The sequence below is a fragment of the Kogia breviceps genome, chromosome 15 (genome assembly GCF_026419965.1).
Source record: "Kogia breviceps isolate mKogBre1 chromosome 15, mKogBre1 haplotype 1, whole genome shotgun sequence".
NCBI lineage: Eukaryota > Metazoa > Chordata > Mammalia > Artiodactyla > Physeteridae > Kogia > Kogia breviceps.
In genome coordinates, this window is record NC_081324.1 from 73436941 (window position 1) to 73462664 (window position 25724).

At 43.2% G+C, this 25724-nt stretch overlaps 2 protein-coding genes across 13 annotated transcripts in view; one reads left to right on the forward strand and one right to left on the reverse strand.

Annotated features, from left to right (window-relative positions):
* The window catches only part of SPPL3 (signal peptide peptidase like 3), a 112888-nt gene extending 105704 nt beyond the window's left edge, over positions 1-7184 (forward strand). For all 4 annotated transcript variants that reach the window (XM_067015771.1, XM_067015772.1, XM_067015774.1 and 1 more), the window contains 5 exons: positions 2777-2883; positions 3372-3535; positions 4280-4479; positions 5562-5671; positions 6419-7184. In XM_067015771.1, the coding sequence (XP_066871872.1) occupies positions 2777-2883; positions 3372-3535; positions 4280-4479; positions 5562-5671; positions 6419-6490 (653 nt within the window). In that variant the 3' untranslated portion in view covers positions 6491-7184. The remainder of the gene's footprint in view (positions 1-2776; positions 2884-3371; positions 3536-4279; positions 4480-5561; positions 5672-6418) is intronic.
* Positions 7185-12132: 4948 nt separating this feature from the next.
* Positions 12133-25724, reverse strand: part of ACADS (acyl-CoA dehydrogenase short chain) — a 49073-nt gene continuing 35481 nt past the window's right edge. For 2 of the 9 annotated variants that reach the window (XR_010837023.1, XM_067015768.1), the window contains 2 exons: positions 19616-19700; positions 16451-16811 (listed from right to left, as the gene is read on the reverse strand). Coding sequence is in view for 3 of the 9 variants with exons in the window: in XM_067015768.1 (XP_066871869.1) it covers positions 19650-19700 (51 nt within the window). In the remaining 6 variants the exon portion in view is untranslated. Of the gene's footprint in view, positions 12732-16450; positions 16863-17519; positions 18660-19615; positions 19702-22816; positions 22907-23489; positions 23587-25724 lie in introns of those variants that run through there. The other 7 variants (XR_010837026.1, XM_067015769.1, XR_010837024.1 and 4 more) reach the window with 6 other exon arrangements.

Below are 25724 nucleotides of genomic sequence, written 5' to 3' on the forward strand. Positions count from 1 at the left end.
GTGAATTTGCCTCTTGTGGACATTTTACATAAATAAAATTACATATAACCTTTTGTTTCTGCCTTCTTTCACTCAGCATAATGTTTTCAAGGTTCATCCATGTTGTAACTTGTATCAGTACTCCATTCCTTTTTATGGCCAGATACTGTTTAATTGTATAGATGCATCAATTTTATTTATCCATTCATCAATTGTTTCCACTTTTTTGGCTATTGTGAATAATGCTACTGTGAAAATTGGAATACAAAATTTTGTGTAGACTATACTTTCTTAATATAAATGGAATTACACTGTAATATAATATCCATATTATATATAAATATATGTGGAATATATAATGTATGTTATATATGGTAGAGACTTGTGTAATAATATAATAACATGTCTATATCATTTTATAAAGGTAGTAATAGCTAACATTTATTGAGTGCTTTTTATACATTGGGCACTCGGCTGGGTGTTTTACATGGACTTTCTCATGTAATTCTGAATACAGCTCTTTGAAGTAGGTACTATTATTGTTCTTATTTTACAGAAGAGGAAACAGGTTCTGAGAAGTGACTAACCACAGTCACAGAACTCCTGTGTATATTTCATACTTACTATCAAAACATCTTGATAGTTGTTTTGAGAGAAGGACATTTCTCAAAGTCTGCCATTATTCTTCTGTTCTCTCCCTTAAGACATTGTTAGACTTTATTTAAGACCCTGTAACCATCTCCACCTCTTTTTTTCATTCAGTCCTTATTAATTCTCTTATTTTCATAGTTTGCTTTACTAATCTTACAAAATTTTATCTAACTGCTCTGCCCCACAAAGTCTGTTCACCTTTTCCTTTCTTGGTGTTTCAGAAGGGAAGGAAGCTGAAACACAGAAGTCAATTTTATACTGTTTGTAACACTATCTAAAGAATTTTTTTAAGGGAGGAATTTGGAAAGCAGAGATTATGGGTATGGATCACACTTTTTCCTGTTACCCATTCCAAGAAACCACGAGGCTAATCCAGACCTTGGAACAGAGCTCTTTGGAGGCAGTGCCAGGTCTGAGGGGCTCCTCTCCTCTCCAGGCACTGTGTCCCTGCAGCTCTGAGGACGGCTCAGCTAAGGTGGTGCTGTCTTTGAGTGTTCAGGGAGGCTCCCCAAACCCTTACTGGCCCTAACTTGTAAACTTTTATATCGTTTTCTGTCATTGTTGCTACTTCCCAATATCTGCTTGTCCAAGGATCTCTTACCAGTTTACACTAGTTAAATTGCCCTTGTGACCAAGCTTAGTTTTCCCTCAAAAAAAAAAAACAAAAAACGGAGTCTTTGAGCTTTTTAGTTGTTTGTTTCTCAGATTGGTATTTGATGTGTGTTTGACTTGTTTTCTGCTATTAACAGAAAAGATAGCTTTCTAGCACGTGTCTGTAACATTCTGAAATATGTTCTTCTGAAAACAGAATGATAAATGTGGTTATTTTAAAGGGCGAGGCATGAAGTATGTTTTCAGAGTTATACCAAGAAGCATTAATATTAAGAAAGTACTTCAGAGTTTTTTTTAACTAAATCTATAACTTTTTTATCTACTCAGTTTCATCTTACAAATTAATCTTTTAAATTTGGGAAGACTTGAAAGAATTTGACCAGTAAGTGGTGTGGTATGTTTGCAAAAGCTGATGAATGAAGAAAAAGAGAGGCAAACTGGATGAATAGTTGAGCGTGTGTTTCAGGGATGTGACATGGCTGGTGGCACTGTTCATTTGGGGGTGGGAGTGATTCTCATTCAACATGCTTGTATTAAGAACCTTCTCTGAAGTAGTCAGATGGGATGCATGCTGCCTCTTCAAACATGGACTTGGAGTACGGTGGGGAGACTTGGTTGGCATGATTGGAAAGAGGTTATCTCTCAACTTAGAGAGGAGAGGAGTAGGTGGAGGCCTATGAGCAAAAGAAGAGGCTTGAGACCAAGCCCGTGTGGTGCAGCGCCATTCCGTGTGAGTTACGCCTTTACAGTCGGACTTGATCCATCAGAGAGTAGGGGACCTCGTGATTTAAGGCAGGGAATCATGTGAACTGATTTTTGACAATGGCAGTGAAGAGTAAGTGGGGGAGAGAGACAGAAAATGGGAAAGGATACACACATCACCCTAGGAAGCATGGGAATCATGACCAAGGTGTGCCGTGACAGTAAAGAGGAGCACCCCAAAGTGGTTGCAGCCTGAGTGTGCGAGATGAAGGTTACGAGAAGATGAAAAGGAACCCAGAGTTTCTTGTTTGGGAGACTAGGGTTAGAATGACATTGTGTGGAGTCATGGAGAATCCTGTCATTGAGCAGTTCTGAGTTGTCGTGTTTAGTTTAGACCCAGGTGGGGAGGATGAGCATAAAATGAGTGGCTGGAACGGTATCCTTAAGTAAGTGAAAAAGATGTGATCTAGGGTGTGCATTGGCTTTAAAGGAGCAAGGGCAATGCATCTGAAATAATGGGGGGAAGCAGGAGATGAGAGCTGGGAGGCTGGAACTGAGCTTGGCTTAGAGCTTTAGCATTCAGAACAGTCCCCTGGGTCTTAGATAGTTGAGCACCATCTATAGCATGAGAAAAGGGATTTCCCCCAATACGAGCCAGGTCAGTGGGCTAACGGTGGGCACTCTGCACTAGTAGGGTGTAAACAGCTTAGACCGGGGTTTAGGGCTGCCTGATTTTTTGAGGGAGTTACAAACTCTGTTAGGTTTATGAGCTGAATAGCTTGTGGAGAGAAGCTGAGCCTGTGCTCCACACTGACTGCTGTCTCCTCCCCAGCCCTGGCCATGGGTCTCTGTGTCGCCATGATCGCCTTCGTCCGCCTGCCCAGCCTCAAGGTCTCCTGCCTGCTTCTCTCAGGGCTTTTAATCTACGATGTCTTTTGGGTGAGTGTCTGTTTCCCCAAAGCTGCTGCTCTCCTTTGTGTTTAATTGGAACATTCACTCCGGAAAATTTTTAACTCTAAATATCCAAAGTCTGCTGGCCAGAGTACCTCCTGTCTGAGACCACTCCCGGCCTGCACTGTACCTGTTAAAAGGTGAGCAGGCAGCTTTCCATGCCTGTGTTTGTCGAGACTTGTTACAATAGAGAGTACACGTGTGACTCTCGGGGTGGAAAAGGGAGCAGGCAGGCAAGGTTCTCTGCCCTGGAGCACTGGCAGCTAGCTCTGCTGTAAGGGCTTCCTCTGTGGGTGTGGAGAGAAAAAAATCTGCACATACACACAGGAGCAAAGATTTTCTTTCTCCTCAAAGCATGCAGTCTAAAAAGCTTGATGATGCAGTACTGAGACTCTGCTCTTAAGAACAAAGAGGGCTGGTGCTGAGATCGGGGTGCTTCCGGCTCCCTCTGGTAAAGGTGACTCTCCCCTCGGCAGGTGTTTTTCTCTGCCTACATCTTTAATAGCAACGTCATGGTGAAGGTGGCCACACAGCCGGCTGACAATCCCCTTGACGTTCTATCCCGGAAGCTCCACCTGGGCCCCAATGTTGGGCGCGATGTTCCTCGCCTGTCTCTGCCTGGAAAACTGGTCTTCCCCAGGTAAGACTGGCGTGTCGGCCTCATCTCAAGATGGTGAGGACACTGCCTTCCTCTGCCCCTCTGTTCCCCAGTTTGTCGTTGTCATCAGCATTCTGATGCTGGACTGGAAAAGGGTTGTGAGTCATCTCCATTTTACAAATGAGGACAAGAATACTGACTTAACTTGCAAAGACTGGTCATTAAGTGATACAGGTGCAGCTTTTGAATATTGAATAATGTTATCAAACAACCCTATGTTACCGCTGTTACCATAGTTTAAAGTTGACTAGAGGGAATTAACGGGAGAATCTGGATCTTTTTTACTTCTAAGACATTTGTAAAAATGTCTTAATGCTAAAATTATACAGTTCCTGGAACTATAATCTTGGAAAAATTAATGTGCTGCTTTAATCTCCCATGTCTGGTAGTAGTAGGTGCTTATTTGAAGTCTTAGCAGTGAATGTGTGATACATAGTGAGCTGCTTGACATTTCTAGAGGCGGCAGCGCTCAAGCAGACGGCTCCAGCAGTCACTTATGCGGTGCTCTCCCGAAGCGCTGAGGGTGGGGCTGAAGACCTCAGTCGCCAGTACTCTTGTGGCTCTTAATCTCTGAACTCTTAAAAACTAGTGTTGTTAAGCCCATAGAGATTGCCATCTACCGTTCAGATAAGTTATTTGACTTCTTAGAAAGTGAACAGACGTTGCGCAGGAGGAGAAATAGGGTTGTAGAAGGCGGCACCCCTGACATGTGACACTATGTTCCAGCTCCACTGGCAGTCACTTCTCTATGTTGGGCATTGGAGACATCGTGATGCCTGGACTCCTGTTGTGCTTTGTCCTTCGTTACGACAACTACAAAAAGCAAGCCAACAGTGACTCCTGCAGTGCCTCTGGACCCGCCAACATCTCCGGACGCATGCAGAAGGTTTCCTACTTTCACTGCACCCTCATTGGATACTTCGTAGGTAAGAGAACCAGAGAGACTGCATGCAGTCCCCTCTCTGGCTGTCCTCCAACCCCTGGAATTAAATCAGGTCTTCTAGCTGCAGATGCCAGATGAAAGGAAAGCAGTGACTCTGGTTGCTGTTATAAACAACCACAAAGGAAAAAAAACTGATCCAGGAGATGAAAGATGCTCTATGTGTTGGCCAGCAGCCTAGTTTCCTATCCAATAATATGTTTGAAGAACATTGCAGGAAAAGTGTGGTCAGGCCTCAAAGTTGAGATACCACACGATGATTGTGGAGCAGTCTGTGTGCTTAATTAAATCTTTGGCTTGAGTTTAACGAATGTCATGTTTATCTCCTACTTTATTAGACAGATACTTCCCTTCATCTGCTCTAACATTTCCATCACCTCTGACCTCGGACTCTCCCTCGGCCAGCTTTTCTCTAGCCAGCTCCGTTTCGGGCAGACAGGAAGAGACGGTTGTAATTGGGCTAGTAACCTGTCTGTACTCCAGCAGCTGCAACAGTGAACGGAAAGGAGCACCTTTCTTGCCACTGTGCCTCCTACTGAAGAAGCACGTCATAGTCCACGGTGCTCTCATAGGCGTGGGTTCATTGCCACTCCACTCCACGGGCTCTGAGGGGGGCAAGGCAACTGTGGTATCCCCATTAGATGGATGCGGAGGCTGAGGCTCAAGATGTGAAAGGCCTTAGCCAAGGTTATATCGCTGTCATAAGCAGCAGAGTTGAAACTTGAACCCAGGTCTTCTGCCTCCAAGTCTATCATCATATACCACAGGAGACAGAGGGAGACCAGGCACACTCAGGGCTGAAATGAGGCCTAGAACCAGGGACCTGGGCACAGAGTGGGACTTGGGCTACTCACAGGTCCTTGGAATTCTACGCTTTTAAAAGCTTTGCTGCTCCCTGTTTCTTTACCTGCTCAAGCTGGGCATTTACTCCCCACCATTGGATGGAATGTGTCACATTACAGCTGTACAATCTCAGGACTGTGCCAAGAAGCAGCCAGGTAACAGCGGCTCTCCTCTCTCGGGGCTGTCCCCTTGGAGTTATTCACGAATGTTTCTCTCTCCCCGCAGGTCTGCTCACTGCTACTGTGGCGTCTCGAATTCACCGAGCAGCCCAGCCCGCCCTTCTCTATTTGGTGCCATTTACCTTATTGCCACTCCTCACGATGGCCTATTTAAAGGTGAGAGAGGCAGTTATAAACCAGTGAAAGCAATAACATGGCATTGACCCTGGACTTGGGTATGTATTCTCCTTGCTGGAGGTGGTTCTGCTTAAGACCCTAAGCTCTTGATCTTGAGAGTGGGATCTTTCTGTTTTTGTTGTTTGGGGAGGATTTTGTTTGTTTGCTTGCTTGTTTTTGCTAACCTGATATTAGCAACCTCTTCCAGGTTCTTACAGCCATTGGCTGACAGTACTAATGAGTAGATCCCTTACCACCTGGTCATGGATTTATTAACTGAAATCCCTAAAGCCCCGCTACAGAGACTTCCTGCTTCTCTTAAAAAACAGCACCCTGTTGCCACCTAATAGCCCTTTAATACTCTGCATTAAAGTTTGTAAATAATTAAGAAATGCATTGTAAAAACTAAGGGCATTATCTGATTTACAAGATTTATATTATCATCCACATTTTACAGATGACGAAACAGGCACAGAGGTTAATTATCTTGCCTAGATCATCTGAATCATAAGTGATAAAACTGCCACCAGGATGGAGTTGGTAAAAGCCCTTACCCGCTCAAGGGGCCTAAGAGCCCTTCTAGGAGTTCCTCAAAGAATGAGGGGTTACTTTTCAATGAGTAAAATTTGAACGTTCTTTGATTCTCCACAGAAGCAATCTGATCTGAGATCAGGAGTCAGAAAGGACTGGTAGGTGTGTATGCCTCGAGTTGAAATCTGTGACTCAGTGAAGTTCCTTCTTTCCCAGGGTGACCTACGGCGGATGTGGTCTGAGCCATTCCACTCCAAGTCCAGCAGCTCCCGATTCCTGGAAGTATGATGGATCACAGAGGGCGACCAGAATGGCCTCTCAGTCCTTTACTGTCCACGCGTGGTTTTGTTTCCTCTTAGAGCTGGCCTGGTACTCGGATATGTACCTGTCTAAGGACTGCCATGTGACCAGATTATGCATTTGCAGGAGCGAGGTGCTGGAGCCTGCGCGGTTCCTTCTCTTCCTGCTGTTGGAGAGGTGGAGCCCCTCCTGAAGTGACAGGCCTTCCCCCAGCGCTCCTCCCTCCCCCGTTTTTATGGATCTGCACCAGACTGTTAACCTTTGGGGGATGGAGATGTGACTGTTTAAACTGACAAGGGCAAGGAGTCGTTCTGTACCTTTGAACACTAAAAGGATGAAAAACATTAGCAAACTGGTTTCTTCAGTGAACCCTCAAGAACTTTGGGGACCAGTTTCTATGGGGGACTCAGTTTCCGAGAACTGAGACAGAAACTCTTCTGTCATTATATTCTTCTTTCCGTTTTTTGGATTTATTAAATATTTTCTGTGGTGTGAAGTGACTTATTAAATCCACAGACACTGAGTGACTTCTTACAACATACACATAAGAATTTGTTGTAATGAGTTCATGTCCACCCAGATGTTGTGTTGGCAGTGAACGAGGGCACGGTTTTTATACATACATACACACACATGCACATGGATATATATATATGAATAAACAAAAATTAAAACCTGCTAAGATCATGCTGTATAGCAGACGGGCTTGCTGTAATTTTTAGCATGTAGAGCAGTTCACTCTGGCTTCCTTGTATATGGATAAGCGGCTGTCTTTCCCTCCACAACTGAACGTGCAGTTAAAAAACAGTATAGTATTTGTACTGATATACTCATGGACTTTAGGGGATGCTCATTTGGTTTTGATCAGTGTAGCAAATTAGGGATGAAAAGTTAAAACTTTTTGGCCCTTTTTTCGTTTTTACAGGCTTCTCCTTTGCAGGGTTTTTGATAGTTTCTTCTTGAACCAGTGCATGTATTATAGCAGCAGGTGTCTTTGTGCTTTCTGATCATAGTAATGTACTACTTGTAAATACATTTTTCTATTTTCTATTTTTTTGTATTTTTTTTTTTTGGCATTTTGTTTCATTGGTGTGCTGTATTTTCCATGCCCTCACTCCTTTAAGAAAAAAAAAAGGAAAAAAGCAACACGATCCTGTCCTTGCTGTTATGATTATAGTCTTGGTTTACCTGTTGTGACAACTGGGTATTGGGGACAAATATCAAACACCCTGGGAGACGGGCCCGACGTTCCAGGAATTGTGGCAAGAATGAGCTGCTGTGACCCTTAAATCCGCCCGTGTGCTATGGCCTTGGCTGGAGACCCAGTGTCCCAGCAGTGACTAGTGGGAGTGGTGTCCACAGCTTGAGGGGAAATTGCCTGTTGTTTGGAGGCAGAGAGAAGCCGGGGATTGGCCTGCCCACCTGAGAGCAGGGTTGGAGAAGGGCCCATGTTTCCCAGGCTCTCCCTTAAGCAGGTGACCTGTATATAAACTGGGGCGTTGTGGGCCCCGTGGCTGGAGGTCACGGTGGGTGGCACGCACAGGTGGTGCACGTGGAGGTCAGGATGGTGCACTCCTCCGTCATGTCTTCAGATCCTGCTGAAGGCTGTATGTTTTTTGTTGTTTTGTTGGTTTTTTGGGTTTTTTTTAAATAAATGACTCCTTTCTAGCCTTTGTTACCTCATCTTCACTTTTGGTTGTTGGTACCAAATGGAGCTCCCGTCCCCTCCTACCTGCTCTGCCTGTTCAGGAGACTGACTTCAGGAAGCCCCTGTCTGTCTCCAGACCAGGGTCCCCTGCAACTCTGGTTCAGCCTACAAACGTCAGAGAACGGAGGCTTCTGCTGTCCACAGAACTCAAAACAGCCTCTGGGTTTAGTGAAGACCAGAAGTACACCTGTGTACTCTCTTCTGAGCAGCTGTACTTCTTTCTTAGCCCTCAAGGATGCTAATGGCTACTTAAACAGGGAGCAGAGCAGGAGGTGGGGGGAATCTTCCAGAATGACTCTGATTAATGGCAAGTGCCAATAATAGTTAAAAATAATATCCTGGCAGTTTGTCATCTTAATTTTTCTAACTTTTCATTACAAAACTAAATTCCAGACAGAATGTATTTTTGTCATTGCTTTTGCACAGGTTTTGGGGGAAAATACCCGTACAGGACTCCTGAATGTAATTTGGATTCCAGTTGCAGTCTTCAGAGCCCTTGAAACTTAGGCAGAGTAACTGCAAATGTTCCTTTTGTTTTAAATTAAACACAGGAGACACGCTAGAATTTGCCCGGTTCTGCAAGTGTCAGGCTCTTCTAACGGGGTGAGGTTGAGGGTGGGGTGTGCAGTTAAAGCACATGCTCTCAGTTTCTCCTACAGCCTCCCTCTCTCCCCTGCTTTGTATACTTACATCCTGGTCTTATTTTTCCTGGTTTCTCAGATACTGAGTTTTGGGGTTTTGTATCTAAGAAGTTTCTTGCATTAGGCAAGGCATGTTGACAAAGTTCCAGCATGGACCCCCTTCCTCCCTCCCTCTCTGGTCTGGGGATCTTCTTCCCCCAAAGAGTCTGCATGTTGGAACTCTCACTTTTTCACAGTAACTTTCTTCTTTCTAATTTGAGCTAATGGAGATATGGCAGCAAAGTTTATCCAAAGCCTAGCACGTTCCATTACTATTATTACCACTTATGCCTTTAAGACAGCTGCACAGCTCCCTGTGTAGGAACAGTTCAAACTGAAATCTGGGGGGCTTTGCCAGGGGGCTGGGGGGCGGTAGGCTACTATCTGAACTGCCTTTGTAACATGCCAACACAGGCCTTGGTTAAGCAGGTAAGTTATGTTACCCACAAGAAAAACAAAAGGGCTAGTTGTAAGAATGGAGGGAAGGGAGTTTTGCCAATAAAGTGTTAAAAATAGAATCTGCCGAGTCTGCATAGCAGCTCTCACATCACTGCTGACCAGATCGTGTTGTATGTAGACATTTGTGTTTTGTAAAGCCTAACATTTATGTCAGAGCCTCGGAATGTAGCAGTTTTGTACATACGTGAATGTCAACTGTGTAATTCTTCTCCACAGAGACAGGTCAGACAGCACAGGCTCAGAAGGAAACCAGCCCATCCTGCTTCTGGTCTTCCAGTGCATACTGGCCTGGACAACCTCCTTCCTTCACTCAACCCCATTTTTTTGGCAATTTCCGTCACTGAAATCAAGAACAAGGCCTCCTAACACAGGTGTCAACCTTGCTACAGGAGTTTGTACTGAAGAGCTGCAAATCTAGTAGTAAAACTCGGGCCCTCCCTTCTTCTCAGAGGGATAAGCCAGGTAAGGGTTTTTTTTTTTTTTTTTAATCCATAAATTATTTCTGTTCCTATGCAATTTACAGACTGCTTTCTACTTGCAAGGCTCTTAACTTCTTCAGGTTCGGAATCCAGGTTCTCACGTATGGAACCTCTCCCAGGACAGTGTTTTTCCCACTCCTTCTTTTGACTGTGGCAAGCCATATTCTCTTTCCTTCCCAACCTTTTCCTTGGAATTCAAAGCCCTTTGCCATCCATTTGAGGTAATTTAGTCATGTGTCACTTAAACTGTGTTAGTCACTGGGTGCTCCTTCAACAGAACCGAACGTCCTGATCCCTACCCTTGTGGTCTAACGCAGGCCTTGCTTCAGCTTGCTTGCTGTGTGGGGAAAGTGGGGTGGCGAGCATCCCCCCACGATGTTACTCAGCAGCACAGCACAGAGCTGCAGTCCTAGCTTTCTGTGCTTGAATCTGGGCTTGGCTGTAAATGGCAAAGGCGTGGCTGGGAATGCTGATTCACAGGGCTGGGTGCGCCTGGCCAAGAGAAGGTTGAAAGCAGGGTTATAAGTGCTCTTTTTTCCTGTACCATTGGTACAGGTGAAGCCCGGTGCTCCTGAGGGACACAGGCCAGCACTGGGCCAAATGCATCCCTGACAGCTGAAAGCAGCGCCAAGTGCAGTTCGGAAGTCTCACTACTTAGAGCCAGCAGTTAGTTAGCAGGCGCTTTAGCTCAGTGTCCTACGGTCCTTTGTGGAAATTCTAACTTCATGCGGTGCTCTTTAGCAGTGATCCCTTTGCTATGATGTAGAGCTCTTAGATATTTGAGTTATTGAAGATTCACGTGGAAGGCTTAGTTTTGGTTTCTTTCATTTGGATTCTGCCTAGTCAAAATTCTTAAGTTCCAAAAAGTCGGTTCCCTGTCGGGTGGAACCTGTAAAACCTGCCACTTGTTCGCAGGTGAACAGAAGCTCTGAGGGGTCCTGAAATAGGGGAGCCCCTGGGCTTCCTCCAACGCCCACTGAGTCCTAGGGTTCTCACTAGACCCCAGGAAGACAGAGGAGTGGGAAGCCTGTTAGGGAGAGCAGACGCATTGGAACTGGGAGGCAGGAGGTCTGCCAGGCGGTGGGCCGCAGGCTTCTGCCTCGTGAGGGGTGAAAGACAGGAAGTGGGTGTCCGGAGGACAAAGGCAGAGGGCAGCAAGGTGGCCGCCTGCCAGCATTCCAGCCTCGGGATTCTGGGGGCCAGTCCTCTGCCTTGCCACAGACTTGCTCCTACAGGCAGGTTGCACGTCACCTTTCTAACGAGAGTTCACTCAGCTCGCTGGACTTCTGGGGTGCGGCAAGCCCATGCACCTAACTTCTAGTAGTTGAACATTTTATATTGGAGACAGTGGATTTCTTCCCACTTTCAGTCAGTGTTGTGGCTTGATTATTTTAGGTTTTTTCCCTGGGTATACAGTAGCCGTGCCCAGCTATGCAGGCTTACAAGGGGAAGGTAGAATCCTGGCTTCAAAGAGGAGATTGAGGACTTGGTAGTTCAGGGAGGAGCAGCCCAGCCTTGGCCTCTGAGATGACGAAGCGCTCTGCAGATGAGTCATGGTCTTGCCAGCTGGACAGTGGTGCAAACAGTGCTGCGCTCTGCGACGCTGTCAGCAGGTCGGGCCCCGGCCAGAGCTCTGTGACTGGAGAAACACCCCGCTACCACCTCCCACTGCCCTGGCCCATTCAGCAGCCACTGGTGTTTTCAGGCCCTGTGCCATTGGATGTCACCTACTGGGTCTCCCTGCCTCCATCTGGCCTTCATTGTGGTCTTCACTGAGCTGTTTTGCCAACAGGCCTTCCCGTGAGAGCTTCCCCGGGCTAGCGGGGTGGGAAGAACAGACAGAACTTGGTGCCACATTGGATGCAGAATGTGGTGATTAGATGACTCTGGCTTCTGACCTGAACAGTTAATTGCCAAAACTGAGATAAGGAAAAGAGAGTGAGTCCTGTTCTAGCCAGTAGAGTAACTAAAGCTAAAAAGTTGGGATGAAAGCATAGAAATGGTATTTAAAGCCTTAGGGAATATACAAGCTGTTCTCAACAGTGAGAGGTAGGAGAATGGCTCCCACAAGGTCCTGTGCGTCGAGGCACCCGCCAGCACACATCCCTCACTGCCACACGGGACCTTGCCTTGGTGACAGAGTCCCTCTGAGCCTTAGTTTCCCGATCTGGAATGGGAATAAAGATATGCCTTACTTAAAGTATTAAGTGAATATTAGGCACTGTTCAGGTTTAGTGAGTTTTCGTGTACTCCACAATGGACCAGTCTTCATGGAGTTAAAATACAATTTAAAAAATCAGACTTAAACAGATACACTTTCTTTATTCAAATGACCACAGCTTCTGTAATACTTTGTTCATCACTGAGGAAACTGGTTATCCTTCCACTGTTGAGGGGTGAAGGCTCTTCAATCCTAGTCTAGGCTTTCAAAATTGAGTGGCTGCTGGATAGATAATAGGGTCTCTACCATCATCCTAGGCCAGTCCAGGATCTTGACGTTTTCCTGGACACGCTGAAGGACTTGGCACAAGGAGTGGGGGGCGGGGATGAGTGAGCCTGAGTAGAGGTGGTCCAGGTGTGCGTGTCCTAGGGTGTGTGGGCAGTCCCTCCGCTGCCACAGCTCCTCTGGGGAGGGGCCCGGCCGGTCACCCTGGTCAGGTTTCAGGAGTGGCCCTTAGGAGCCATTCCTTAGGAGGTCAGCTTAGGCCTTGATCATTTTGCAGCCCAGTCCGAGCAGGAGCCTCGCAACAGAAGCATGAAGGGTCCTGGCTACAGAGCACAGAGGGGGCCTGCAAAGGGTCCTGGACTTGTTCTTGCAGTAGCTCAGCTGGGATAGAGTCTGCGTAATGGATCCTTACCATTTTGGCTGCTTAAAGCCAAGAGTATCAGTCTCTAACCAGATTCTGCAAACAAACCAACGTTAACCTTTCATTAGTCCAATGTTGACATTTTTATTTTTCTCTACCTTTGATTTTCTTTTTCATGATAAACGCTTCCTATGCCCTCTTTTACTTTATTGTTCTTTACAGCTCTGCTGCTTGTTTTGAGGGAAAAGGTAACTGCTACACTGTAAAGCTACCCGGTCAGTCACGGTGGGCCTGTATTCTCAAATCTCAAGGCTTGTCTTGAACACACTTGGAACAAAAGATTCAATGGGCCAAACTCCCGGCCTGTTTTCACGTAAAGAGCAGCGTCTTTCTAAGCCTCTTGACTCTAGTCAGCCCATAAGGCAGGAGAGGAACAGGAGCCAGACTAGGTAGAGGCTACTCTTAGTTTTTCTTAATTTTTACTGGCGTATAGTTGCTTTACAATGTATTAGTTTCTGCTGTACAGCAAAGTGAATCAGTTAAACATATATCCACTCTTTTGTAGATTTCCTTCCCATTTAGGTCACCACAGAGCACTGAGTAGAGTTCCCAGTGCTCTACAGCAGGTCCTTATTATCTATTTTATGTATATTAGTGTGTATATGTCAGTCCCAATGTCCCAATTCATCCCATCCCCTCTTCCCCCTTTGGTAAGTTTGTTTTCTACATCTGTGACTCTGTTTCTGCTCTGCAAATAAGTTCATCTGTACCATTTTTCTAGATTCCACATATAAGCAATATTATATAGTATTTGTCTTTCTCTTTCTGACTTACTTCACTCTGTATGACAATCTCTGGGTCCATCCATGTCGCTGCAAATGGCATTATTTCATTCCTTTTTACGGCTGAGTGATACTCCATTTATATATGCATCACATCTTCATCCATTCCTCGGTCGGTGGCCATCGAGGTTGCTTCCATGACTTGGCAATTGTAAATAGTGCTGCAGTGAACAGCGGGGTGCATGCATCTTTTTGAATTATGGTTTTCTGCAGATATATGCACAGGAATGGGATCGCTGGGTCATACGGTAGCTCTATTTTTAGTTTTTTAAGGAGCCTCCATACTGTTCTCCATAGTGGCTGTACCAATTTACATTCCCACCAACAGTGCAAGAGGGTTCCCTTTTCTGCACACCCTCTCCATCACTGTTTGTAGATTTTTTTAATGATGGCCATTCTGACTGGTGTGAATACCTCATTATTTGATTTGCATTTCTCTAATAATTAGTGATGTTGAGCATCTTTTCATGTGTTTTATTGGCCCATCTGTATGTCTTCTTTGGAGAAATGTATACTTAGGTCTACCACCCACCCAGTTTTTGATTGTGGTGTTTGTTTTTTTTGATAATGAGCTGCATGAGCTGTTTGTATATTTTGGAGATTAATCCCATGTCAGTTGCTTCGTTTACAAATATTTTTTCAAAGTCTGAGGGTTGTCTTTTCATTTTGTTTATGGTTTCCTTTGCTGTGCAAAAGCTTTTAAGTTTAATTAGGCCCCATTTGTTTATTTTTGTTTTTATTTTTATTACTCTAGGCGGTGGATCGAAAAAGATCTTGCTGTGATTTATGTCAAAGAGTGTTCTGTCTATGTTTTCCTCTTAAGAGTTTTATAGTATCTGGCCTTACATTTAGGTCTTCAGTCCATTTTGAGTTTGTTTATATTGAGGTATAGTTGTTTTACAATGTTGTGTCATTCTGAGTTTATTTTTGTGTATGGTGTTAGGGAGCGTTCTCATTTCATTCTTTTACTTGTAGCTGTCCAGTTTTCCCAGCACCACTTATTGAAGAGACTGTCTTTTCTCCTGAAGTCTACTCTTAAAAGACTTCAACGAACCATTTGGAAGATTCTCTATCCTCTGGGTCAAGGTGGGGAAATTGGGGCATCAAAATATCGTTGATGAAGTAGATTAATAACTAGTTGAATGACCCTATTATCCCAAAGGCCCTTGCCTTTTTCCTCAGCCCTGCCCTGCCCAACATTTCTCTTGATAATTTGGCTGAGGACACAACTTCCAGGCTTAGCAAATTTGAGGAGGATGTGAAGCAAGGAGAGGGAACCTAACCATGATCCAAAGAGAGCCCTGAGGCCTAGGACAGGGGGTCAAATCAAACACGGGGAAGTCTGATGGAGAGAGCTACTGCAAATGAGAGCCCTGCACCGCCCATCAGTGACAGCCCACAAGAATCCCCTGAGGTAGGTGCTACTATCACCAGTTTTACAGAGGAACTCACCCAGCCCCTGAGATCACCACCTGGTAAGTGGCAGAATAAGCCCTAAACACTGGCCTGTGACCTTAACCACTGTATTTCTCCCCATCACAGAACTGCTGATAGCCCCTACCCTCAGAAAATACAGCTGGGTCGTTAAATACTGCTGGCTCAGTGGCCTATGCCTCACTCCAAAATGCTTTCAATCCAACCACTACCCAGAGGAGACAAGGACTGTTACAGCCACCTCTGCCCTGTTCTTCCCAAGTGCAGTGTATGTTCCGCATTGTGGGCCAGAATGGTAGTCGGTCATCTCGGACTTGTAGTAAAATCTCATGATACAATATAGGCAGGGCAGATTTTATTACCACTGTTACAGACCAGGAGTTTCAAGTCGCGCCAGGTCTTCCTGCCTCCAGAGCCTGAGTTCATTCTCAGAAGGTTTTTTTTTTTTTTTTGGCTTAAACAAAAGCAGGGAAGTTTCTGTAAACAGAGAAGGACTGTGCAAACAGCTTTCTATTGGAAGTGGGGGACCACTGACCCTATTAGGAAGCAGGGAAGAGCTGGAGTTTGGTTGCCTGAGCCCTACGTGACCCAGCTGCTGCCCAGAGGGGTGTGCAGACCTCCCTCCCAGTAATGCTGTAGCAGCGTGGACTACTACTCACTAAAATAGAGTACTGCCTCACACAGGGATGAGGACGCATGCCTCCTAGCAAGCCACAACCAAACAGACTTCAGTGTTAAAAGGATGAGTCCCCCATCGCTGTCATTAAAACAACAAACCATAAAAACGAATGAAAACAAATGTCAACTGCTGTTCTGATCTCCAATAATGGTGGACTGTAATTCAAACCAATCCTGCTAAAAATAACTTTAAAATATAGATGAAATACAGACTATCTTTTGAAAAGCAATGGAGAAGGTTCTGCTTCTGCTAATGATGAAAGAACTCCTATTCCATCCAACCCTCCCACAATTGACAGCTATAAATTCTCAACAAAATGTTGAAAGCAACCTTAAGGCAGTGTAGAGCAACCAAACTGAGGAGAAACTGGAGGGGAGCTGACAGTTGGAAATGAACGGCACTGGGTAAGTTCCCACTCTTAAGGCTTTTTGCCTGATAACAGGCCCCAAGTGGCACTCTGTGGGGGTAGTTAAAACATATAGAAACCTGGCTTCAATAACCAGCCAAAGGAAAGGGTTTGAAATGATCCCAGCACTGTGAGGGAGTAAATCCCAGAAACAAGAGAGGGAGCCCCACATGCCCAACTCTGTGATCCCTAAATATAGACTCCAAGTAGCCAGGTAAAAGCACTAAAGAGACATATCAGCTGCTGCTCACCAAAGAGGAACCCAAGTTTTAAGTCTGAGTTCAGCCAAGTTAACTGCCTACTTGAAAAATATTCATCAGAATTTCTAAAGTGTATTATTGACAATATCCAGGATGTAATTCAAAATTACTGTACATACGAAAAAGCAAGAGAATGATCAATACATGAGAGAAAAAGCAATTAATGAAAACTGACTTTGAGATGATCCAGATGATAACATTAACACTCAAAATATTTTTAATTAGCTGCGTTGGGTCTTTGTTGCTGCATGTAGGCTTTCTCTAGTTGTGGCGAGCAGGGGCTACTCTTCGTTGTGTTGTGTGGGCTTCTCATTGCGGTGGCTTCTCTTGTTGCGGAGCATGGGCTGTAGGCATGCGGGCTTCAGTAGTTGTGGCGCACGGGCTTAGTTGCTCTGTGGCATGTGGGATCTTCCCAGACCAGGGATCGAACCCGTGTCCCCTGTGTTGGCAGGCAGATTCTTAACCACTGCACAACCAGGAAAGCCCAACACTCAAGATTTTTAAATCAACTTTTATACATTTGCAGCAACATGGATGGACCTAGAGATTGTCATACTGAGGGAAGTAAGACAGAGAAAGACATATGATACCACTTATATGTGGAACCTAAAAAATGGTACAAATGAACCTATTTACAAATCAGAAATAGAGTCACAAATGTAGAGAACAAACTTATGGTTACCAAGTGGGGGAGGGATAAACTGGGAGATTGGGATTGACATACACACATGACAATATATAAAACAGATAACTAATAAGAATCTACTGTATAGTACAGGGAACTCTACTCAATACTCTAATGGGAAAAGAACCTAAAAAAATGGATATATGTGTATCTGATTCACTTTGCTGTACAGCAGAAACCAACACAACATTGTAAATCAACTATACCCCAATAAAAATTAATTTTAAAAAAATTTTTAGGGGCTTCCCTGGTGGCGCAGTGGTTGGGAGTCCGCCTGCTGATGCAGGGGACACGGGTTCGTGCCCTGGTCCGGGAGGATCCCACGTGCCGCGGAGCGGCTGGGCCCGTGAGCCGTGGCCGCTGGGCCTGTGCGTCCGGAGCCTGTGCTCCGCGGCGGGAGAGGCCACAGCAGTGAGAGGCCCGCATACCGCAAAAAAAAAAAAAAAAAAAAAAAAAAAAAATTTTAATAATCAACTATTATAAACATGCCTGAGAATTATAAATGCACAAATAGGAATTGTGAGAAGGGAAACAGTAACAAAACCAAATAAAAATTGTAGAACTGAAAAATACAATACCTGAAGTAAATTTAATAGATGGGATTAACAGCACATTGAAGATGACAGATTAAAGAATCATTAAGCTTAAAAAAAAAAAGAATCATTAAGCTTGAAAAAGAGCAAGGATTAGTAAACCTTTTCTGTGAAGGATCAATAGTAAATACTTTGGGCTTTAAAGGTCAAAGATCCATTACAAATACCCATCTCTGCCATTCTAGTGTGAAAGCAGTTATAGTAAATGAATGAGGATAAACAGATTCAACCTGGGGTGGTCCATAGTTACAGACAGAGCAAATAGGCATCCAAAATGAGGAAGACAGAATAAACGAATGGGACCTAATGAAACTTAAAAGCTTTTGTACAGCAAAGGAAACCATAAACAAAAGGAAAAGACAACCCACAGAATGGGAGAAAATATTTGCAAACGAAGCAACTGACAAGGAATTTAATCTCCAAAATACACAAACAGCTCATGCAGCTCAGTATCAAAAAACAAACAAACAAACAAAAAAACACCCAATCAAAAAAATGGGTGGGGGCTTCCCTGGTGGCACAGTGGTTGAGAATCCGCCTGCCGATGCAGGGGACATAGGTTCGTGCCCCGATCCGGGAAGATCCCACGTGCTGCTGAGCGGCTGGGCCCGTGAGCCATGGCCTCTGAGCCTGCGCGTCCAGAGCCTGTGCTCTGCAATGGAAGAGGCCACAACAGTGAGAGGCCCGCGTACCGCAAAAAAAAAAAAAAATGGGTGGAAGATCTAAATAGACATTTCTCCAAATATGACATACAGATGGCCAAGAGGCACATGAAAAGCTGCTCAACATCACTAATTATTAGAGAAATGCAAATGAAAACTACAGTGAGGTATCACCTCACACCAGTCAGAATGGCCATCATTAAAGAATCTACAAACAATAAATGCTGGAGAGGGTGTGGAAAAGGGAACCCTTCCACACTGTTGGTGGGAATATAAATTGGTGCAGCCACTATGGAGAACAGTATGGAGGTTCCTTAAAAAAAAAAACTAAAAATAGAGCTACCATATGACCCAGCAATCCCATTCCTGGGCATATATCTGCAGAAAACCATAATTTGAAAAGATACATGTACCTCAGTGTTCACTGCAACACCATTTACAATAACCAGGACATGGAAGCAACCTAAATGTCCATCGACGAAGGAATGGATAAAGAAGATGTGATACATACATACAATGGAATATTACCCAGCTATAAAAAAGAATGAAATAAGCTATTTGCAGTGACCTGGATAGACCTAGAGGCTGTCATACTGAGTGAAGACAGGAAGACAAATGTGATACCACTTACATGTGGAATCTAAAAAAATGGTAAAAATGAACCTATTTATTTCTGTTTTGTAGAGTCACAGATGTAGAGAACAAACTTACGGTTACCAAGGGCAAAAGTGGGGAGAGGGATAAATTGGGAGATTGGGACTGACATATACACACTACTATATATAAAATAGATAACTAGTAAGAACCTACTGTATAGCACAGGGAACTCTACTCAATACTCTATAATGGCCTGTATGGGAAAAGAATCTAAAAAAGAGTGGCTATATGTATAAATGATTCATTTTGCTGTACAGCAGAAACTAACACAACATTGTAAATCAACTATATTCCAATAAAAATTTTTAAAAAGTTTGAATGTGGCCAAAAAAGGAGGAGAGAGAAAAAAGATAGAAAAAATATAATCAGTCTTGTTGATCTCTGGGACAGCATCAGTATAACATACACATAACTGCAGTCCCAGAATGAGAGGAGAGGGGGAATTAGGGCAGAAAAAAATTTTTTGAAAAAACAAATGGCTGAATTTTTCCAAATTAGGGGAAAGTTCAAGAATCACAGCAAACCACAGATAGAATAAATGTAAAGAAACCCCTACCCAGGAACTTCATAATCAAACTGCTAGGAACTAAAAATTGAAAATACTGAAAGCAACAAGATAGAAATGGAGTATTATATAGGGAAACAACATTTCAATCATATGAAATATCCCACAACTTTGTGAGTATACCTAAAAAAACTACTGAACTGTATACTTTTAAAAGGGTGAATTTTATGGTATGAGAGAATTATATCTGAACTTACCAAAAAAAGGCCACTTCCATCTTACTCTCCTGGATCACTCACACTGGGGGAAGTCAGGTGCCATGTCATGAGGACACTCAAGCAGCTGCATGAAGAGGTCCACATGGTAAGAAACTGAGGTAAGTCTTGCCAACAGCCAGTATCAATGTGCTGTGATGTGAAATTCTGGAAGCAGATCCTCCAGCCTGAGTCAAGCCTTCAAATGACTGCAGCCCTGGCCAATATTCTGACTGTAATCTCACAAGAAACCACAAGCCAGGATCACCCAACTAAGCCATTTCTGAATCCCTGACTCACAGAAACTCTGGAAGATAAATGTTTACTGTGTTAAGTCACTAAGATATGGGGTGATCTGTTATACAGCAATAGATAACTAATAAAACCGACAATGGTAAATACATGGATTAAATATAAAAGGCTTTTCTCTTAATGTCTTTAATACATATAGCTGAGCAAAAATTTTAACATTGTATGGTATGCATCGTATGTATTATATATAGTGTATAAAGATGAAACACCTATAACAACGATTGCATAAAATGCGTACCCTTCCCCCATAGCTTGCCCTACGCATCTCTTCCATCTGGCTGTTCCTGAGTTAATCTACCTGTGACAACCTGTGTCCATCAATGGGTGAATGAATTTAAAAATGCCACACACACACACACGATGGAATACTACCCAGCCATAAGAAAAGAATGACATTCTGCCATCTGTGACAAGATGGATGGACCTTGAAGGGAATACACAATACAATCACCTATGAGCACTAGACCAAATCTCCCTAGACTGCTGAGATTTATTAGAACAACAGCTCCCTGTGGTGCTAGCAAATCTTGACTCTCAGGCAAATGGGTAATGTGCAGGCTGAGGAATAGCATCACGAGTTTGAACATTCACAGGAGCTTCTGTCCGATTATAATGTAAGTCTTTTGGGGATAAGCATTTCTTCCCAATGCCAGTAGGTCACACTGACCTTATAAAGTATAATATTAAACGAGAGTGCTAGAGAAATTAGCCTTTAAAGATCTTGAAATGCTCCCCTTATCATCTTCCACAATTAACTTGTTTTACTTCCCTTTGTCCTAACTACTGAAGTAGAAATAGTTATTTTTATGGAAGATAGGTAGATGATAATTGACTGCTTCAAGCAAAAGTAGTAAGATGTGAGGTTCATAATATATAGAAAATGTATGACAGCTATCACACAAAAGTTGGAAGAGAGGAAACGCAGAATGTTTGTTAAATGTCTTGTTAAAACAAGAATGTTTTAACATTCTTGTATTACGTATAAAGTGGTATAATATTATTTGAAAATAAACTGTGGTTAAGTTAAAGAGGTATACTGTAAATCCTAGAGTAACCAATAAAATAAGAAAATAAGCCAATGAAGAGATAAAATGGAATCAAAAATAATCCAAAAGAAGGAAGGAAAGAAAAAGAAACGAGATGAGGCGAATAGAAAACAAATTGCAAGATGCTAGATATAAAACCAAATATTTGCATTATATGTAAATGGTCTAAACACCCCAATTAAAAGGCAGAAATTCTCAGATGGGATTTTGAAAGCAAGGTCCAATTATATACTACCTTTGAGAAACCAACTTTAAGCATAAAGACACATAGATAAAAAGGATGGAAAATATATATAATGCTAACACCAACCATTAGAAAGATGGAGTGGCTACATTAATATCAAAATAGATTTCAGAACAAGGAACATTATTAAAGCAGATCATTCCATAATAGTAAAGTGGTTAATTTATCTGAAGTACATAATAATCCTAAATGTTTATGCAGCTAATCGTAGAACTTCAAAACACATGAAGCAAAAACTGACAGAAATAAGAGGAAAAATAGTCTAATCCACAAGTATAGGTGAGGTTTCTATATCCCTCCCTCAGTAATTTGTAGACCAAGTAAATAGAAAATGAGAAAGGACATAGAAGATTTAACACAAACTCCTTGACCTAATTAACATTTATAGAAGACTCCACCCAACGATAACAGAATACATATTCCTTCCAAGTGCACAAAGAACATTTACCAAGAGAGACCATATTCTGAGCTGTAAGATAATAAATGAAAAAGGACTGAAACAATACAAAATATGTCCACCACAACAAAAGTAAAACAATAATAAAAATCTAGAAAATCCTCAAATATTTGAAAGCTAAATAATGCACTTCTAAATAACCCATGGATCAAAGAGGTGGGGCAGATCACAGGAAAAATTTGAAAAAACACTTTGGAAAGAAATGGAAACATGACATGTCAAATTTGTGGGATACTGCAAAAGCAATGCTTAGAATTTGTGTGTGTGTGTGTAGATGTGTGTGTGTGTGTAGATGTGTGTGTGTATATATATATATATATATTTTTTTTTTTTTTTTTCCACCATGCCACGCAGCTTGGGCGAGTCTTAGTTCCCTGACCAGGAATTGAACCCGGGCCCCAACAGTGAATGTTCCAAGTCCTAACCATTGGACTGCCAGGGAATTCCCAAGAATTTATATTTTAAATGCTCATATTTAAATGAAGAAAAAACTCAAATTACCTAAGCTTCCATCTTAAGAAAATCGAATATGAAGACCAAAGTAAGCACAGAGGAAATTAATCAAATCAAATACAGAAAAATAGCAGAGAAATCAGTTAAACCAAAAGCTGATTCTTTGAGATGATCAATAAAATTCATAAAAATTTAACCAAACGGATGGGGCAGTGGGGAGACACAAATTAACAACATCAAGAATGAGAATGGGAACATCCCTCCCCAGAGATTCTGTAGACATTAAAAGGATATTAATAGAATGTTATGGATAACCTTATGGCAATAAATTTGAGCATTTAATTGAAATGAACAAATTTTTTTTCCCTCCTCTGGCCCCATCCTGAAATGGCTGAATTTCTTGAAAGATAAAAACTACCAAAGCTCAATGAAGAGGTAATAGATAACCTGAACAGCCCTACATCTATTAAATTGAATTTATAGTTAAAAAACTTCCCACAAAGGAAACTCCAGGCCCAGATATCTTCAATGGTGAATTCTAACATATTTAAGAAAGAAATATTACCAATTTTACACAAATTCTTCCAGAAAATTGAAGGGAAGGAAATGCTTCCTCTATTGGGGAAGCATTTCCCTGATACCAAAACCAGAAAAACACTGCAAGATAAGAAAACTACAGACTAGGGACTTACCTGGTGGTCCAGTGGGTAAGACTCCATGCTCCTAATGCAAGGGGCCCAGGTTCAATCCCTGGTCAGGGAACTAGATCCCACAGGCGGCAACTAAGACCCGGCGCAGCCAAAATAAATAAATAAATATTTTTTTAAAAAAGAAACTACAGACCAGTATCCCCCATGAACACAGACATAAAAATTCCTAACAAAATTTTAGCAAATTGAATCCAAAAACCTACAAAAAGGATAATATATCATGATCAAGTGGAGTTTATTCCACGAATGCAAGTTTGGTATAACATTCAAAGATCAATCATTCATATCAACAGACTAAAAAAGAAAAAAGCAAATGCACAAAAGGCATTTAACAAAATACAATATCCATGCATTATTAAAAAGTTTCAGCAAACTAGCAATAGAAAGGAATGTTGTTTGATAAAGGGCACCTACAAAAAAATAAAACAAGCATCATACTTACTGAAAGAAATCAGCAGAAAATAGGAATCTGAGGGGGGAAAAGGGTTATTCAGAAATTTATGTTTTGGGATGTGCAAGGATAAATTTTGCTCATGATTTCCCTAATCACTGCTTTAATCAACTATACAATTGACATTGTCAGATTTTTTTAATCTTGTATATGCTTGTGCTTGTAATTATCCTTAAAATCTTTTAGATATAAAAATAAACTTACAAGGGGACTTTCCTGGCAGTCCAGTGGTTAAGACTCCATGCTTCCACTGCAGGGGGCACAGATACAATCCCTGGTCCGGGAACTAAGATCCCACATGCTGCGTGTCACGGCCAAGAATAAACAAGCAAACAAACAAACTTACAAATTCTAAAACAACCACAAAAGAAGATTTTAATAGACGGACGGGATAAATGGAGACTGAATTACTTAAAGCTGAAGATGGCTGAGGGAATTACCCAGAATGTAGCACAGAGACAGAGACAGAAATGTGAAAAAGAGGTGAGGAAACATAGAAGATAGATGCCATTCAGACCTTCTCACTCTATTAGGAATTCCAGATGGAAATAAGAGTGCCTGCCACCCAGGTTTGTTCTGAGAGTCAGAAGGGAAAGATGATCATAAAAGCTAGCACGTATGATGTTTACATGTGCCAGGGATGTTCTGTGCAGTCATCACTGGAATAAAGAAGAGCTAACGAAAATGACGTCTCATCAGTGAATTTACATCATGGTACCTCCACAGAAGTGGATGCCATGGAGCTGTTAAAGAAGCACAAGGCAGATCTACAAGTACTAATATCAAGGTGATTTTCAAGATACATTGTTAACTGGAAAAAGCAAGGTGCAGAACAATACGTAGTGTGGCCAGTTCATAATTGTCCAGGCATAGACAGCTCTAGGAAGTTACAAGGAAGTAACTTAGAAGGTAACAGTCACTGTGCTACTGGGAGGGGGGACAGGAAGAAGGCTGGCTTCACTCTGGGCATTTTTGTACTGTTTTGAGTTTTTTAATTCATGCCTGTATTAAGTAATAATAAAAATTATATTAGAAGAAAATTGGGGGGAGTTCCCTGGTTGCCTACTGGTTAGGATTCCGGGCTTTCACTGCTGTGACCCGGGTTCAATCCCTGGTCAAATAACAGATCTGCAAGCCATGCGGTGCAGCCAGAGGAAAAAAAGAAAATTTTGCCAGGTGGTGGGGACAGCCAGTGCAAGGGCTGGCGGCAGGAAGGAGCCAGTGGTCACCGAGTGTATGCTGACTGCGGTCTGTGTCCCCAGGAAAGCCCTACTGTTGACCACAGACTCCAGGCCACAGGCCAGGCTGTTGGCCTGTGTTTCCCGGGACTGGACGAGGCTGCCCAAGCTGTCCTTGTCCCAGACCCCCTCCCCATGGGGCGAAGGTGCCTCAGGCCGGTCCCACTCCTAGAGGTGAAGAGAAGCAAGACATCCACTTCCTCCTCCTTCTCATGGAAGGAAATTAGTCATAAAATGATATCACTTATCATTCTTCAAGTAGAAGATACATGATGCAGTAATAAAAAGTGCAGTTTAAAAAATGATAAAAAATGCAGGGAGGCACCAACAAAAGTGCGAGGTGAAAGGCAGAGAAGGAAGTAGAAATGCATGGTGACTTCTGTGTCTGTGTCTGGGAGAAATGAATATCCTGTTCCAGTTCTGAAGATGAGAAACTGGAAATATAGACCCAAGTATATTAAAGATAATGGGGGGGTACAAATTGCAAGTTTGGGATTAACATATACACACTACTATATATAAAATAAACAACAAGGACCTATGTGTAGCACAGAAAACTATGTTCAATATCTTGTAATAACCTATAATGAAAAAGAATCGGGAGAGGACTGGGGTTGGCTGCGTGAACACAGCCTGAAGGAGTTAGTGCATCACCGCTAGCCGGGAGGGAGTCCGGGAGAAGTCTGGGGCTGCTGAAGAGGCAAGAGACTTTTTCTTCCCTCTTTGCTTCCTAGTGCGCGAGGAGGGGATTAAGCGCGCTGCTTAAAGGAGCTCCAGAGACGGGCGCAAGCCGCGGCTATCAGCGCGGACACCAGAGACGGGCATGAGACGCTAAGGCTGCTGCTGCCGCCACCAAGAAACCTGTGTGCGAGCACAGGTCACTCTCCACACCTCCCCTCCTGGGAGCCTGCACAGCCCACCACTGCCAGGGTCCTGTGATCCAGGGACAACTTCCCTGGGAGAACGCATGGCGTGCCTCAGGCTGGTGCAATGTCACATCGGCCTCTGCCGCCGCAGGCTCGCCCTGCATCCGTGCCCCTCCCTCCCCCCGGCCTGAGTGAACCAGAGCCCCCGAATCAGCTGCTCCTTTAACCCCGTCCTGTCTGAGTGAAGAACAGAACAGACGCCCTCCGGCGACCTACACACAGAGGCGGGGCCAAGTCCAAAGCTGAACCCCAGGAGCTGTGTGAACAAAGAAGAG